This window comes from Mirounga leonina, unplaced genomic scaffold (genome assembly GCF_011800145.1).
Source record: "Mirounga leonina isolate KUSES-001 unplaced genomic scaffold, KU_Mleo_1.0 Mir_454, whole genome shotgun sequence".
NCBI classification, from domain to species: Eukaryota; Metazoa; Chordata; class Mammalia; order Carnivora; family Phocidae; genus Mirounga; species Mirounga leonina.
In genome coordinates, this window is record NW_023270763.1 from 9,000,813 (window position 1) to 9,016,308 (window position 15,496).

At 51.0% G+C, this 15,496-nt stretch overlaps 1 protein-coding gene across 2 annotated transcripts; it reads right to left on the bottom strand.

Annotated features, from left to right (window-relative positions):
• Positions 1-2,449: 2,449 nt before the first annotated feature.
• On the bottom strand, positions 2,450-14,560 carry RHBDD2 (rhomboid domain containing 2). Of its 2 annotated transcripts, none has more exons than XM_034988618.1 (4): positions 14,329-14,560; positions 12,128-12,535; positions 6,010-6,160; positions 2,450-3,447 (listed from the first exon to the last, which is right to left on the bottom strand). In XM_034988618.1, exons 1-4 carry the CDS (start codon positions 14,513-14,515, stop codon positions 3,090-3,092), a joined length of 1,104 nt encoding a protein of 367 aa, XP_034844509.1. In that variant the 5' UTR covers positions 14,516-14,560; the 3' UTR covers positions 2,450-3,089. The 2 variants fall into 2 exon arrangements, with proteins under 2 accessions (XP_034844509.1, XP_034844510.1); XM_034988619.1 differs by lacking the exon at positions 14,329-14,560 and adding an exon at positions 12,606-12,819.
• Positions 14,561-15,496: the final 936 nt, after the last annotated feature.

A 15,496-nucleotide genomic window follows, 5' to 3' on the forward strand; every position in this document is an offset into this window, starting at 1 on the left:
GCTTCCAAGCCTACTCTGCCCTCCCCCCCGCCCCCGCCCCACTCGCTGGGAGTGAGCAGGCACCCTCAGGCAGGGCAGGAGCACTGGGCTTCGGGTGGAAAAGCTGAGTAACCCCAGAAGGTCGCTTTGCCTTTCATCCAGCCCACTGCCAGGGTCTCAGGGCGGCTCTCACCACATCCATTTCGGGCTACTGCAACCATCTCTTCCCCACTGCCCTCCCAGCATCCAAACTCACATGCTTCCCCTCCCCTGGCTACTGGAGCCTCACCTTCCAGTCTTTGCTGAGGCTGCTGTCCACCCTGCCCTTGCCCAGTGACCCCTCCTCTTCTCAGGAGGGTCTTCTCTGACTCCCCTAGATGGGCTCCCATCTCTCACTCCATCTCTATAAAGCAAGTCTCCCTTAACCAACAGTGGCTGGTTCTTTTCCACCTTCAGGTCCCCAGGGCCTAGCACAGGCTTGGAACTCAATGGTCGCTCTCAGCTCTGCTGTTGGCATTGTCTGCAGGTCCGATTCCCTCACAGGACAGAAGCCAGCCTTTCCCTCCTGGACCCCCAGCCTCCAGAGCACAGCTGACCCCAGGGAATGTTTGTCGCAACCGCCCCCTGCTGGCCAAGCTGGGAAACTAGACGTCTGGAAGCTTCTCTGGCAGCCATAAGTCCTGCCTTGCCTGGGGATAGGAGAGAGGTCTCTAGTGAGCAGGGAATAATGGCTTTCCCTTAAGCTGAACATGCTAACAACAGTCGCCGTGAGTGCCTCCCTCCACGGAAGAGCATGTGCTTGGCATCCAACCGGTTTCCAGCTCTCCAGACTGGTCTGGGAGCCTCCAACGAGTGCCCGATGGACCTTCAAGTCCATGTTTGGCCATCGCTCCCACCCCTGAGCTCCCTGAGGGCAGGGATCCCCTGCTCATTTATGCATTCAACAGCTACTTATCAAGCGCCAGGCCTGTGCGCTTGCCTTCACCTGAGTCTCTAGCCACGGCCTCGGCATACGCTCAGTGTTCGTGGACAGCAGGTGCTCTGGGGCTGGATCCAACAGGTAAATGGGGAAGGGCTTGGGACCCCCTCCAGGCCCTAGAAAATAGATCATGCTTATTGTTTTTTGTGGGGGAACAGCCCTCCTCTGCCCCGGCTCCAGGCTGCCAGCCACGCACCGTGGCGAAACCAAGGAAAGTTCCAGGAAACACACGGACGTGGAAGCACGAGTCAGAGCAGTAACTGCTGCAGCGGCCCGAGCTGTTCCTGCCTCCCTGGGACCCCACGAGTAAAAGCGGGATGGAGGAGATGGTGGCACTGAATGACCTCTGAGGCCCCTCCCAGCTGTGTGACTCGGGGACCCATGACGGGGCCCCCCAGCCCGACCATGTCCATGGCCCACAGCCTCCATAGCACCTGCCAGCCCGTCCACGCAGGAAGGCCCTACGCCAGGGAAGTGACCCCGTCACGCTGGGAGCAGGTGGTCCTCTCGCCTGCTGCTGGATACAGGCCCAGGACTGGGAAAGCATTGAGGGGACACATAGCAGCCTGTACCCACCGAGTGACCCTGTGCTTGGAGAAGAGAGGCCCCAGGCTGGGTCCTGCCAGACTTGCTCTGGGACCACCCACAACTCTCAGCTGCAGTCAGGGCACCCAACTCCTCGGCCGGGGAATCCTACTCGACAATCTGTCCCCACCCCCCTCACCCAGGGCAGGCCACCCCGGTATGTGCCTGTCACCGCCCGGCCCTCACTGGGCTGGGTGCACTTGTGGGTGTGTCTTACTCACCTCTGATACCCAGGACCTATTAAAAAGCCAGCCCAGACTTGGCCATCCAGCTTCTGGAATAGATCAAGGTCACACATCATTAAGGTCTATGAAAACACCTGCCAGTCGGCATGCCTTCTTGACGGCCGCAGGGAGCTCCAGCCGATGGCTGGCTCATCAGAAGCCACAGTTCTCGGGCCAGGCAGGCACCTGTGGGCTCAGGCACATTCCTATCCTCCATCTGCCCTGCACCAGAGGGGCTCACCCTGCCAACTCCATTTCCTGAGCTCACTTGCCAGTGCGTTCTGGCGGATCTGGCCCACGGGCAGCCCTGATGGTAGATGAGACGATGGGCAGAGGGGCCAGCCTCTTCTCAGCGCCTCTGGCTTCAGAGGCCAGCACTGGGATGAGGTCGTGCCAGGCAACCCCTCCTCGTGCAGTCCCAGCTTGGAGGTGGCCCCTAGGGGCAGCAGTGGCTTCCCGCTGTTGCCAATCCTAGGGTTGTCCAAGCTTCCTGTTTCCCCCTTCAGCTATCCCAGCTCCTTTGCCACTCGACCCCCCCCACGCCCCCCACCCCCGTGTCAGATCTCCACCGGGTGGAGGTCGTCTGCCTGGTTCAACCTGATCCACTTGTCTTCGCCATCACACCCCACCCTGCTGCTGCCCCAACTCTGCCCTCTCTAGCCCCAGCCAGACCACAGAGACACCACGCACCATGCGCGGGTTGGAGGCGGTTTCTTTATACAAAGGTAATCAACACTATGGATCCATCAGCATGCTGCTGCGGTTCACCATGGCCCACTGCACCGCTCTTGGGGCAGAAGGCTGGCAGCGGGGGGTGGTCACTGTAGGGGGTCACTACACGGGCCCCGGGACTGCCAAGCGCACGGGCTGGGAGCTCCCGAAGGGCAGACATAGACGCACGGACACTAGAACCAAGGGCACCACACACGAAGACGGGAAGGAAACACAGAGCTAGAACGAGCCCCTGGCAGCCACTGACCACCCCAGTGCGCTCTTCTCCCAGATGTTCTTCGGGAGGCAGGGTGGCAGGTGGGAGGCGCCCTGGGCCAGGGGCCAAGCAGCCCAGCGGGACGGCTACAGAACTACGGGACTTAATCACAGAGCATCTCGCCCTCTGCGTCTGTAAACTGGGGACGATAAACTGCACTTCACATAGTTGTCATGAGGACTGGAACAGGGATACATATCAAAATACTCAACACAGAGCCTGGCACATAGAGGTGTTCGATAAATAATTTTTTGTCGAGAAAATCTTAGCTTCGCTCACAGAGGACCTTCTTCAGAAAGCCAAGATGTGAGATGACTTCCCTAGAAATTCCCTGTCAGGGTATCAGGACCCTTGAGCACTCCTTGGAGCCTGCAGCCACTGGGGTGGCCAGGGCCCCCGAATACACCGTGCCAGGGCAGTTGAGGGGGGCGGGGGGCTGGACCCCCAGGGAGGCACCCGCGGAAGCCGGGTAGACGCCGGAGGAGTTGGGGGTTGTGCCAAAATGGTTCTGTACGTAACATAGGCCAGAAGCTGGCTGGTACGGAGGCAGGCTGGGCATGTGGCCAGGAGCACAAGCCGGCCAGGCAGCTAGTTTCTGGCCACTGGCCTGCTGCATCTGGGCGACAGGGTGGCTCGGGGACAGGTGAGGGTGGCCACTCTGCGTGGGGTAGGAGCCGGGCACGGGGTTCGGCCTGGAACGGAACAAGAGAGAAGATGGGTCACTCAGCTGGTAACACGCAGGCCCTCAGTAGTCGTTGGATGTGAGAAAGGCTCGGGGTCACCGGACCACTTTGTGTGACAACCTGCTTTGGACATTTTCTGTAACTAGCTCCAAGTACCAAGTGAGGAGACAGGTTAAGCTCAACCAGTCAGAAAACATGCCCAAGAGGGGAGGGCCCACTCAGTCCCGCAGTAAGCCTGTAGAATGAAAGGACACGGGGCTCATGACTAAGGCCACCTGAGGCGTAACTGCTTGCAGCAGTTTGTCCCCCAGACGGAGATGGGACCGATCGGATCGCAGCCGTCACTGTCTCTATGGCCAGCTCAGTGATGCTACCCAAAGAGAATGGGCCAACTTCTGTGGGAGGGAAGGCAGGAGGGCTCGAGTGGGGTAACACAGGGCTTGGGCCCAGGCCTTGTCTGCTGTGAGGTTTTCTACCTGTGGCTTCGGGAGTGAAGACGCACAGCTCAAAGTCCTGGCCGGCAGGAACCGACAGGCCAGATGTGCGGAGCTGTGCCCTTGGAGATGAAAGACCCCCCCACCCCGGCCCGCCACAGACACGTGTGGCTGGGACCACAAATGGAGACACAGCCCAAGGGTTTTATCCTCTGAACTTCTGCACAGAGTTTCAAATATGGAGAATGATGGCGAATACGACTGGTGTTTGTGGTAGGTGACTGGACTGAATCCATACATGTTTCAGTTAAAACCTGACCTGACAAATCAGCTGCTTAAGGGGGCACCTGGGTGGCTCAGTCAGTTGAGCGTCTGACTCTTGGTTTCGACTCAGGTCATCTCAGGAGCGCGAGATCGAGCCTGCGTCAGGCTTCAAGCTCAGCAGGGAGTCTGCGTGAGATTCTCTCTCCCTCTGCCTCTCCCCCTCCACCCCTCTCTAAAATAAATAAAGCTTTTAAAAAAAACCCATCAAATCAGCTGCTTAAGTACAGGAACAAAGCATGTAACATTAACATCTCACTTCTTCTGAGATTCTTGGAAATGCAGAGAATCTGGATTATCAGAAGCTCGCCAAGAGCCTCCAGGAGGCAAAAGTGTCCAGACCGCTGTGTAACTGCCAAAAACAACACGCACGTTGTAATACCTGTGTCCCATTGTCGGGCCAACTGAGACATTATGTTCTGTTCTGGGGGCCCGTAGCAGGCCGGGATAATGAGGCATTCTATATGTGCCATGTGAGGGACACGGAAGGACCTGAAGGGTCACCACTTCCCTGACCCCAGATCTGTCTATCATGATGAGACAGAATTAGACCTGGCACCAAAGTGTCCCAGTTACAGCGAGGCAGCTGCTGTTCTGCATGGAAGAACTTTCTCGTCAGGGGCTGCCTTGGAGATGAGCCCCCAGCCAGGAGGCTGAGGCAACCACCCTCAGCTGTCTGAGAGGGGGCTCCTTCACAGGGTGCGAGCTTGTACCCAAGGACCCCTGAAGTCCCCTCTCCAGTCTATGAGAACAGCAATTAAAAGCCTAAAAGCCTCCATACACCTAACTAAATTTCAATTGTCTCCCACATATTTAGACCCCAGGGATCACTTGCCTGAAATTGGGTGAGTGTGTATTCCTGGTTTTCCCAGTACCCCCCAACATCCCCGCCCCTGATGTCCCCGCCTTTAAAGACATGGTCAAAGGGCCCTGAGCTGGTGAAGGCTGGGGGGCATCTGCCTCCTCAAATAAGCTACAAACAGCAGCTTCCAATTCAACCTAAACCCTGCGTCCAGGCCAGCATGGAGCTCAGACTCTATTCCACAGCTGGTTGAAGGTAAAAGCACCTGAACTTCACACAAGTCCTTTCTTTTGGAGGGAACCCTGAAGGAAAGAAAATCTATGTGGTGAAGTCTCAGCATGGATGCACCCAGGGAAGGACAGAGAGGCCGGCAGTGGGGAAACAGCAGAAAGGGGGTGAATAGGACCTGGAAGAAGAGACCCTAGTTCTAGATGGGGCTCTCCTGCCTGTGTTACCTAAAGAGACTCCTGTCCTCCTTGGGCCCCCTCTCTGATGGGACAGAGTGAGGCTACGTAAGCCTGGGCGGCTTGCCTAGCACCTTCCATGGAGTTAGTGAGCCTGGTCTGGAAGACCCGAAACCTTACCTTCTCTTGCTGGGCGGCCAAGAAAACGCTACCTCTCAGGTCCTGCGCTGTCTCACGTCCCAGCCGCCTAGTCAGCCATGCGGACTGCCTGCTTCTCACCAGGGCTCCATACCAGAGCCCAGGGGGACCTGTGCGGGGTGCTGGGCAGCACTGAGGGCTGGTAACAACACTTGATGGGGCCATTCCCTCCCACGGTCTGTCCCAAGTCACTCAGGGGTATACGTGAGCACTTCAGATGCCTTCCCATCCCCCTTTCGGCTCAGTCCCTACTTCAGATGCAGCTGGGCAGGATCTAGAGCACTCAGAAGACATCTGTGCGTGCACGTTCTGGGCCCGGGACTGTACATACCCTATCCCTTTTTCCTGCGATACTGAACCAGTCACACTCTCTATGGGCCCTGGAACAAGTGTTAAGAGTTTTGTAACTTACTTCCGGCTGTGGGCTGCCCTTCTTTCAGCTGAAGAGCCTGAGATGTACTTAAACACCGAAATCCTCCTCATGAGGCTGAAGGGGAACTTCTGGTCAAGCTTCAGTGCTACTCGCTCTGAGAGGTCGATGGAATAGCAGTAGGTGAGGCCATCTGAGGTTGGTGTATTAAGTAAAACTGGAGACAGCTCAAGGGAGGAGGGCCGAACACTTCCCCATAGAACACAGGTTCCCACATTTATTCCACAGGGGGATTAGCACTCGCTCTACCATAAGCTGAAGCTCAGGGGAAACCAAGGCTTGAGTTTCTATGCCCTGCACCTCAGAGGGAACACGGCCCGGCAGTCGAGGAGGGCAGATGATGCCTCGCCTGCCCCGTGCCAACCCGTCCCATGCCAACTGCTACAGTCACGCCAGCACACGCCTGTGTCTCTGCAGTGGGATGAGCCAGGAGGCTGTCTCGATACCCTCTGTGGGGACTGACATCTTCTTGTCCGTTTGTCCCCCAAACAGAAGGCACCCTGCCTCCATGTGACCAAGCGAGCCTCGTGTGGGCCTCTTTGGCAGCACTTCCCCCACATGGTCACCACCCCCAGTAAGTGATCTGAGGGCACTCTGGTTGACCTGTGTCAACCCACCACTGCCTAGGCAGCCATAAAGATTTAGCTTTCGTCCGTCTGCCCATCCATCCATCCCGTCCACAAATACCTAGTGAGCACCTGTGATACACCAGGAACTAAGGAACGAGTGCCAGACAAGGAGGAAGTAACTGGGGTAGAGGAAGTGGTGATAAGCAAATGTTGATCACCGGAAGATCAGGCTGGGGACCCTCACCTAGTGTAGGGAGACCGAGAAGGCTTTCCCTAGAAAGTGAGGTGTGTGCTGAACCCTAAATTGCAAGCAGCAGCAGCTAGAAGAGGGTAGTGGTGGAGAGAAGGTAAGGAGGCCCTGGGAGCTGTTCCTGAGGCAGTGTTCTTCACTGGAATGCTCCTGGCAAGTTGGGCAAGACAAGCCTTTGCTGGGCTAGACTCTTCCACTCATTATTGGACATTCAGCGTCCCCAGCCACCGGCCACCAAATGGCAGTAGCGCCTGGTCACCGTGATAACCAAAAATGACCCTGCATGCCTCTGTGTTCTTTCAGGGAGGGCAGTATTACTTCCAAAGACTGATTTCCAATGATAACCAGTGCTGTGAGGAAGTCAAAAGTTGTCCTGGCTGACGACTTCAGAACGCTCTCAACCATCTGTTCTGCTTTGGACTCTGAAGAAGTCATGGTACCAGACTAGTCCTCCCACCATAGATAACCGTAAGCCGGGACACAATATTTTACACAATATAAGACACAACTGTCTTCAGACTTTGGACAGCAAACACTGTGTGCCAGGCTGTGATACTGAAGACAAGGGAAACAAATGAAGCGAGCCTCAAGACTGAGCTGGCTTTCCAGTGTCTGGAGGCACTTTCCAAACTACGGTATCGAAAGGGGACTCCAAGCAGAGAATGGTGTGTTTTGCTGAGCTGGAGAGACAGAGAAAATTCAGAGAGGAAAAAGTGCCTGGGATTTCCAGGTCAGAGTCACAGAGAGGAGGGAGCTGCTCAGGGAAGGAGCTCCAGAAACGTACCTGAGTCTTTAGCTGAATACCAGTGTGCACACACATGGGCAGAGACTCCTCATGCCAGGCAAAGAGCAGCTACTGAGGGAACAGCAACTATCCTGGAGCTTACACAGGGCAGGGACATGCTCGAGTTCTAACTAGACAGGGTGAAGAGACCTCACTGAACATCCAGGGCATTCAGAGGAGACCTCCAAAAAGGTAATGCTTTGACAAGTAAATTAACTGCTTATCACACACAAACACAAAAAATCAACATTGTTAAAACAAAAACAAAAACCAACAACCAACTCAGCCCTCGATAACACAGCATTTGCAGTGTCTAGTGTAAACTAAAAAATTACGAGACATGTGAAGAAAACGGGTCCATACTCAGCAGGAAAATCAGTCAAAAACAGATCCAGAAATGATAGAGAAGATGGTATTAACAGACAAGTATTTTAAAACAGCTACCACAAATATCTAAGTATATGAAGGGTTTAAAGGAAAACAAGCACAATGAAGGAACAGATAAAGAATCCCAATACAGAAATGAAAACTACAAAAAAAAAAAAAAAAAGAACCTCTTGAGCTGAAATATACAACACGAGAAATAAAAAACTAAGTGGATGGGTTTAACAGCAGAGTATATACTGAAGAAAAAGAGATCACTGAACTTGAAGGCAATGCAACAGAAACTATCCAAACTGAAATGGAGAGTGGAAAAAAGCTAAAAGAATAAAAAAATAAACCAAGCCGGGGTGCCTGGCTAGCTCAGTCACTAAGCATCTGCCTTCAGCTCAGGTCATGATCTGAGGGTCCTGGGATCAAGCCCTGTATCGGGCTCCCTGCTCAGCAGGAAGCCTGCTTCTCCCTCTCCCACTCCCCCTGCTTGTGTTCCCTCTCTCTCTGTGTCTCTGTCAAATAAATAAATAAAATCTTAAAAAAAAAAAAAAAAAGTAAACCAAGCCTCAGAGACCCACTGAACAATACTAAGTAGTCTAACATATGTGTAATTGGTACCCTCGAAGGAGAGGAGAAAATAGGATAGAAAAAAACCTTGGAGACATAGTGATGCTAATTTTTTTAGACTTAATAAAAACTCTAACCTCACAGATCCAAAATCCAATGATCAACTCCAAGCAAGGTCAGCTTAAAGAAAATCACCACAAAGGTACATGATAATTAAACAGCTGAAAAAGAATGATAAAAAATTGTGAAAGGAGCCAGAGGAAGACAATGAATTATATAAGGAAAACAATAAGAATTACTGACTTCTCATGAGAAAACAATACAAACCAGAAGAAATGCAATGACATCTTAAAAGTGAAAGAAGATCAGAGAAGGCCAGAATTCTGTATTTAGTGAAATAAAGGCATTTTCAAGAACCCAAAGCCAAGAATTTGTCACCAGTGTACACAATATATAAGAAATGTTAAGGGAGGTTCTTTGGGCAAAAAGAAAATGATACCAGATGGAAACTATGATCCACACAAAAGAATGAAGAGAATTAGAGGGGCACCTGGGTGGCTCAGTTGGTTAAGCGTCTGCCTTCGGTTCAGGTCATGATCCCAGGGTCAGGATTGAGCCCCGCATTGGGCTCCCTGCTCAACGGGGAGTCTGCTTCTGCCTCTGCCCCTCCCCCCCACTGTCCTCTCTCTTTCTTGCTCTCAAATAAATAAATAAAATCTTTAAAAAAAAGAATGAAGTGGATTAGAAATGGTAACTATGTGGGTAAATGTTGCTTTTTTTAAATTAAGAAATATATAATTGACTATTTAAACAGAATAGTAATATACTATGAGGTTTATAACACCTATGACAACAGCAGAAATAAAATGTAGGACAACAATAACACAAAGGATAGAAAGAAGAAAAACAGAAATACAATTCTGTAAGATTCTTAAATTATATACTAAGTGGTAAATTATCCAAAAGTAGTCTGTGATAAACTAAAAATGTATATTGCAAACTCTAGAGCAACCACTAAGAAATAAGACAAAGAGATATAGCTAACAGCAAATAGAGCAAACCCATAAGAGCCTATCTTTAAAAAAATGAAATACTGAAGGGGCGCCAGGGTGGCTCAGTCTGTTAAGCACCCAACTCTTGGTTTCAGCTCAGGTCTGATCTCAGAGTCGTGAGATCAAGCCCTGCGTCGGGCTCTGTGCTCAATGCAGAGTCTGCTTGAGTTTCTCTCTCCCTCTCCCTCTGTGCCTCCCCCACCTCAAATAAATAAATAAATAAGTAAATCTTTAAAAAATACTCAACTGAAGTCAGGAAAAGAGGAAAAAAGGAACAAAGAACATTTGGGACAATGAGAAAACAAAGAGCAGGCAGGAAGACTTAACCTCAACCATATCAATAATTATACTAAATGTACATGAGCTAAACATGTCATTTAAAAGGCAGAGATGGGGGGCGCCTGGGTGGCTCAGTCGTTAAGCGTCTGCCTTCGGCTCAGGTCATGATCTCAGGGTCCTGGGATCGAGCCCCGCATCGGGCTCCCTGCTCTGCGGGAAACCTGCTTCTCCCTCTCCCCCTCCCCCTGCTTGTGTTCCCTCTCTAGCTGTCTCTCTCTCTGTCAAATAAATAAATAAAATCTTAAAAAAAAAAAAAAAAAGGCAGAGATGGTCAGACTGGAGAACCAACTACATGCTCTCTACACGAAACATGTTTTAAATATAAGGACACAAACATATTAGAAATATAAAGACGGAAAAATAGATACCATGTAAATACTAATTTTAAGAAAGAAAGCTAGAATAACTACATAGTAATATCAGAAAACAAAGACTTCAGGGCAAAGAATATTATCAGAGATTAAAATGGTCATTTCACAAGGATAAAAGGTGAGTTCATTAAGATGACATAATAATCCTAAATGTGTATGCATCCAATAATAGAGCTTCAAAATACTTGAAGCAAAAACTGACAAGAATTGAAAGGAAAAAATAGACAAATCCACAATTTTAGCTGGAGATTTCAATAGTCCCCTTTCAGTAATTGATAGAACAGTATAACTGTATAGAAGGCTAGAACAACATCAACACCCTGACCTAACTGACAGACATTGAACACTATACCCACCAACTGCAGAATGCCCATTCTTTTAAAGTACACATGGAACATTCACCAAGATCTATCAAATGCTGGGCCAGAAAACAAATTAAAAGGACTACAATCTTAAAAAGAAAGTTCTCCAACCACATGAAAGGAAATTAGAAATCATCAACAAAAGGAAACCTGAAAAATCACCAAAAATTTAGAAATTAAGAAACTCATTTGTAAATAACCCGTGGATCAAAGAAGAAATCCCAAGGGATTAGGGATTTTAGAAAGGGAAATTAGAAAATACTTCTGACTAAATGAAAATGAAAATACAACGTCAAAATGTGTGGGATACAGCCAAAGTAGTGCCTACAGAGGAGTTCATAGCTTTAGATTTCATATATATATTAGAAAAAACAGGTTCAAAATTAACAAAATTAAAATTTTAGAGTAAGATAAATGAACTATGTGTGTATTTACACACTACCTACCCTAATAGCTTACAGAATCACAGATTGAAAGAGATTTTAGGAATGTACCCTATTCAACATCCAACACTACCAATTCTGATATTTAAAAAAAGTAACCCACATTGGGGCACCTGGCTGGCTCAGTCGGTAGAGTGTACAACTCTTGATCTTGGGGTTGTGAGTTCAATCCTCATGTTGGGTGTAGAGATTACTTACAAACATTTTTTTTTAATATAATAAGAAAAGGGGTGTCTGGGTGGCTCAGTCGGTTAAGTGTCCGACTCTTGATTTCAGCTCAGGTCATAATCTCAGGGTCGTGCGATGGAGCCCCACGTTGGGCTCCTCGCTCAGCAGAGTCTGTTTGTCCCTCTCCCTCTGCTCCTCCCCCCACTCTCCCTCTCCATCTCTAAAATAAATAAAATCTTAAAAAAAAAAAAAAGTAACCCACACTGTATTTTAGAACTCCCCCCCGCCATCACCTGTCACTGCCATAATATTATACAAGTGATGCAAGGCTTATCCTAAGTTCCTAATCACCCATAAGAGCCTATTTTTAAAAAAATTTTTTTTCTGACAGAAAGACTAAACCAAACCAAACCAAACCAAACAAACCTGTTTCCTCTTCCTTTCATAGAACATCTCGAACTTGTGGGTATTTCAGATTCTTCCAATGAAACCTCTTCTCATCATTAGCCAAATGTAGGTTTATACCTCAGTTTACAAGGGAAAAAACCCCAAATCAGAATATTTCAAACTGGCAGTGCTAAGCTGGCGTGAGGAGATAGCTAGCTATGCTGATTTCCAGATGGGGAAATTCTGGCCTAGAGAAGGGAAGTGACCCACCCAAGACCCCATGGTTTTCAAAGCTGAAGCTAAAATCTAGATTACCTCCACCTGAGCTGATGGCTCTATCTGCGACCCCCTCCCCCCCCCCGCCCCGCGGCCCTCCAACTTGGTTCACTCTTTGGCATGTCACCACCCTCCAACTGCCTTCCAGGAAGGATACACGCTAGGCCAATTCCAAGTCCACAGACATTACTGAGGAAGGAGGTCTGGGGAATGAGCCAGGAGGCACACAGCAGGAGCCACGGCACCAGCATCGAGGGCACGACCACGCCAAAGACCAGGGCCCTCCGCATGCGAGAGCGGACGGAGTTGACTCCTAGCATGGCAAACGCCACGGGGGTGAAACCTCTGGCATCCTCCACCTCCCCCAGCTTCGACAGCGAGGACACAGCTTCAAACGACAGGAAAATGATAGCAGAGAAGATGGCGAAGATCACGGTGAAGAAGCAGTGGCGGACGGTGCCCACGGTTCTCTCGAAATTGCCAGCAAAACGCCAGATGATAATAGCACCGCAAAGCAGGGAGACAGGATTCTCATAGACAAAGATGTACGTCACCAGCCTGTAAACTGCAGAGGGAGCAGGGTTAGAGGCTTGGCAGTGAGGGCTCTAAGGAGGGCAAGCCAGGTTACAACCCACCTTGGAAAGGGGGAGTAGCTGGCTGTCAGGGCCAGCGAAAATCAGCCAGGAGCCACAACAGGCAGGGGGAGGCAATAGTGAAGGACCCAAGACTCAAAGGAGAGCTGTGAACATCCAATCCTTGCTCTTTCCCGGACCTGAAGCAAGTCCGTGACTAGTTCCACGTGGGGGGGAAAAAAAAATAACACTTTTTAGCATGGGATGGTCTTTGAATTTGTAATGTGCTTTAGAATCCTTTTTTTTTTTTTTTAGGTTTCAATACTGACCTATCTCACCGGGCAGTTTGAGGGTTAATTAATTGTAACAGCTTCAGGGTGGATTGAGTGGGTGTCACTTAACACTCTTTGTGCCAGTCTCCTCGGCTGTAATCCTGACCTCTCCTTCCATAGTGGCTGTTCAGAGGAAGAAAAAAGGGACCATGAATTATTTTGTACCTAAAAAGATCATAAAACTATCACTAATTATATAGAGAACTCAGAAGTCTTCCTTGAAAGCGCGTATCCAATCTTACAGGTAGAGCAATGCTTGATATGCCCATGAACCCCACACTCAGAGAAGCTGTGAACTAAAGGGGGGTAAGGGGAGCTCCGTTGACACTGACATTTTGCATTTGTCTACAAGGATGTGCTCTGTGTATCCAGGGTGGGTGGAACAGTTTGAACAGGGAGGCAGGCTATGAACCTTACGCCTCAGGCCATCTCTGTAAGGCTGCATCATCTCAAGAGTACTTCATTATTTGCTGAAATCAGTCCAAGTACAAACCGAAATTCCAGTATAAATGTGAAGATTCTAGAAGCAACTCTATACGGTTTGGGTATTAGACACCCCCAAGGCTCCAGTTCCAAAACAACACACAATAAAAAAAACCTGTTGCTGTCTCAATTGCATGACTTGATAGCTCTGCGACTCCCCCACATTAAAGCCTGTTTCACCTAAATAATGGAGAATAATAAAGCCTACGTCATGGGATCAAGATTAATGCTCGTGAGTGTGCTTTGCGAAACAACAAAAGCTATACAATTTTCCCATTTTCCTCCCCAGAAAAGAAGGGGGAAGAGACAGAGCCTAGGTTTGTCTCTCATGAGCGGACGTTTATACTGAATCGATCTGCAAAATTCCTCAGCCGTAGATGATACAAACACCTTTCCCAAGGCACAAGATGCCTCCTCTTCCCCCCTCCACCCCCCCCCCCCAAGGAGTTGGGAATCAGAGTCAGGGTTAAGATGCACACGAGGAAGCAGAAGAAATTCTAAACCCCAAAGAGGCCAGGACGCTTCTAGGGGTAGCCACAGACGATGCTCAAGTGTCTTGATGGAGAGAGAAACATTGTTCCCAGGGGGCGGGGGGAGGGGGGAGTTAGGCCCTCCAGCAAACGTCGGTGTGTATGTGACGGGGAGGGGGAGAGGAAAAATCCTCGGGGAGCGAGCCTGGGTGAACGAAGCCGGTTTGCTAGCGAAAGGATGCGGGGCCTTGACCAGACGGGCGGCGCCGGCAAAGGGGACGAATTCGGGTAGGGAAGGATTACAGTGATGACGAAGATGGGGCTCTGGAGGGACAAGGACGCGGGATACGGGGCTGGTGCTCCGGGCGGGGAGATCGACGTGCGGGCGGAGCGGCTGGAGGTGAGCCCCGACGGCGCGGGCGCGAGGAGGCCGGGGCCCAGGGCCCGGCGAGGTGGGAGGAAGAGGGCTGGCCCCCGCGGCCCGGCCCCGCCCCCGCTCACCTTGCCAGTCGCGCAGGGCCTCGGACCGCAGCGAGAGGCCCGAGGGCGCCAGGGGCGGCTGCAGCAGGAACAGGCGGGGCCCGGACACCAGCAGCGAGAGCAGCGCGGTGAAGAAGGTGGCGGATGGCACCTCGGGACGCAAGGACCAACTCCGACACGCGGACTCCGAGGCCGCCACGGCCGCCATCGCTCCTGCGCCCCTTCTCGGCGCAGGCTGATCCTCGGCTCCTTCCGCCTCCCTGCGGCTGTCTCCCCTGGCAACCGCGACGGCGGCGGCCGGAAGCCCCGCCTCCCCGAGGCCCCGCCCCGCGCCGAGCTGCCCAATCCGGTCGCGCAGGCCGCAGGGAGTCGGAGCAGCGCCCTCTAGCGTGCAACGCTGGGGCCTCGCACAAGTGCCGTGCTTGGACCGCTTGCCGGGCGGGGGTTTGGATTTCATCATCTCCGCTCCAGATCCCGAATGAATTCTGTGTCTTGCGGCTTACAGAGCCCTTTCACACGCATGCGCACGCACCTGCCTTATCTGCGCTTATCCCCATTACGCGGATGAGGAAGCTGAGGTCTGGGGAGGGCCCTGAGTAATTCAGTTGAATGGCAAAGACGGATTTTGAACTCAGATCCTCCCCCTGCTAGGGCCTGGAATTGGCTGGGACTACCGCCGAGGCAGCCTTCCGTGGCTGGATTGGAGAGGAGGGGGCAGGAGATGAGGCCCGAAGCGTTAGAATGTAATAGAACCCGTTAACACTCAAGGTGTATTTCAGCACTTCAAATCCGACAAGCGGCGTCTCCAGAGTACAGCTATTTAGACAACTGAATATTCTTTCCCTGATTCCAGATGCCTAAGGAGGCGAGGCACCTTGCCCGAGGTCACAAGCAGGGAAGTGGTAGGATTAGGATTTGAATCCGGTTTGCTAGGGTCCGATTTTCTGCATCTTTAACTATTTCCCTTTGCCATCCCGCCTACTGCTACCTGTATGAAAATTTGACTTGAAATCATGCTGACCACCGAAAACTAAACAATGCTTCGCTCTCTGTGCTGGAAATTCATATCCATTCTTCGTCCCTACTCCGCCCACTGCTAAGTTCTGGCAGTGTCTGTGTTCCCATGGACCTCAGAATGTTTCTAATCACCCATAAGAGCCTATTTAAAAAAAATTTAAATTTAAGATTG

Coding starts and splice junctions, on each gene's coding strand:
- RHBDD2 (XM_034988618.1), bottom strand. CDS start 14,515: ATGGCGGCCGTGGCGGCCTCGGAGTCCGCGTGTCGGAGTTGGTCCTTG. Junction 6,161..12,127: donor ACTTGGAATTGGCCTAGCGT/GTATCCTTCCTG, acceptor CACCAACCTCAG/ATGGCCTCACCTACTGCTAT. Junction 3,448..6,009: donor AGGGCAGCCCACAGCCGGAA/GTAAGTTACAAA, acceptor GTTCCGTTCCAG/GCCGAACCCCGTGCCCGGCT.